Below are 1,917 nucleotides of genomic sequence, written 5' to 3'. Positions count from 1 at the left end.
TGAAAATACCAAAAAAAAAGTAAAAAATTTCTTTTTAAGGGGGGAGGCAGGTTTTGCCGGGGGGGAGGCAGGGTGGGTGGATGGTGCAGAAAAATAAAAGAACATAAAATTAAAAATACAAAAAAAAAAAAAGTAAAATTGAGGCAACTAAATAAATTTCTATATAAGTTGGGTTGAGATACATTTTATTTTGGGTGAGTTTCATGGGTTGTATTTGGGCTGCTTAATGGGTCAGAATGGGCTATAAAATATAATGGGTTAACTTGGGCTCAACCCAAATTGACCCATGAGCTAAAATATTTGTAACCCAACCCATTAATCTCTGGGCGGGTTGGGCGGGTTAGATGGATTTGTACTCAAATTGCCACCCTTATAATCCCCTAGCTCTTAGTGGTAGATCAATACTGGAGTCCAACATTTTGTCAATATTTTCTATGCTCCACTTGGCTAATGCATCAGCTACTTGATTGGCTTCTCTAAAAGAATGTTGGAATGAACAGTTAGCCATTCTAGCAAGTTCCTGAGTTTTCAAAACTATTTCCAACACATGCCATGGTGATTTAATGCTACCCTTTAGCATGTTGATGATTAGTAAAGAATTACCTTCAATAATAATGTTAAAAAAATCATTTTCGTTACACCATGTCAAGCCAATTAGAACTGTTTTGGCTTTTGCGACATTGCTGCTGCAAGTTCCAAGAGGAGGAGAAAAGGCCATGATTAAAGTACCATTGTCATTCCTGCAAATCCCTCGAGCTCATGCCAAACCCTCTTTTGTTTTGCTTCCATCTGTGTTCAGCTTGATCCGCGAAGAGGTAGGCTTCTCCCATGTCATTCAATTTTGGGAGAAAGTTGTATTATTTGATCACAAATGTAAAACAAATCTGCTGACCAGTTCTTGTTTACTTTTGTTTTGGATAAACTCCATCTAAGATGAGTGAGGACTTGATAAATAATTCTCCTTATTGAATACCTGGTATCGCCATGCCTTACTCCATATCTAGTTTTCCATATTTTCCAACAAATAACCATTAGTATGATTTGTAAGAGCATCTTATGAATGCTATTTTTGGGACTAGTCCTCCACCATCTAATCAGTATAGCTCTGATTGGAATATTATCCCATCTAACACCTAGTGGGCTACCAAATATCTTCCATAATATAACGACAATATCTCCATTCATAAACGTGTGATAAATAGACTCAACCTGTGGGGTCTTACAACAAAAATAACTAGAGATAATATTCGTCCCAAAATGAAGCAAAATATCATCAAAAGGTAATTTGTTCTTCAATAATTTCCATATAAAAAGGATCTTGAATGGGAGGAGTTTATGCCAGATGTCCATCATGATGGTAGACTTTTCCTTTCTTTGTCTGATAATGTGACATGCTGAAAATGTAGAGAAACATCCACTAGCATTAGGAGTCCAAATTGGCAAATCAAGACAATTATGAGCCCTAATAGTATTAGACAGAGTGTGTTCTGATAAGTGTTCTAGGAGTTACATATGCTCAATATACCAAATCTCATTCCTAAATAAATTATTGACACTCTAGTCCCTAGGAGGGTCTTCAACATGAATAAGCCAAGGCCCTCATATCTCCGGTTATCCCACCATATATTGCAACTACCATCATTGATCTTCCAGATAATTCTCTCCTCCATTATATCCCTATTTTTTAACATCTTTCTCCAAGGTAAAGGTTGGCTTGGCCACATCAGATGTAATTCTACAGTATTTTGCCTTAAGTAATTGAGACCATAATGAATCAAAGGCCCATAATCTCCACCATCTTTTCATGTTGAGACTCACTAATATCTTGCAGACTTCTAAATCCCAGTCCACCTTCATGGGTGGGATATCACATGTTGGACCAAGAACTCCAGTGGTATTTGGCTTTATCCCCATTAG

At 37.0% G+C, this 1,917-nt stretch overlaps 1 protein-coding gene across 1 annotated transcript; it reads right to left on the bottom strand.

Moving 5' to 3' along the window:
• Positions 1 to 370: 370 nt before the first annotated feature.
• On the bottom strand, positions 371 to 718 carry LOC138869486 (uncharacterized). Its single transcript, XM_070147106.1, has one exon. It carries the CDS (start codon positions 716 to 718, stop codon positions 371 to 373), a length of 348 nt encoding a protein of 115 aa, XP_070003207.1.
• Positions 719 to 1,917: the final 1,199 nt, after the last annotated feature.

Source organism: Nicotiana sylvestris, chromosome 5, assembly GCF_000393655.2.
Source record: "Nicotiana sylvestris chromosome 5, ASM39365v2, whole genome shotgun sequence".
NCBI lineage: Eukaryota > Viridiplantae > Streptophyta > Magnoliopsida > Solanales > Solanaceae > Nicotiana > Nicotiana sylvestris.
The sequence above is the reverse complement of the archived record's forward strand: the minus strand, read 5'-3'. Positions and strand labels throughout refer to the sequence as shown.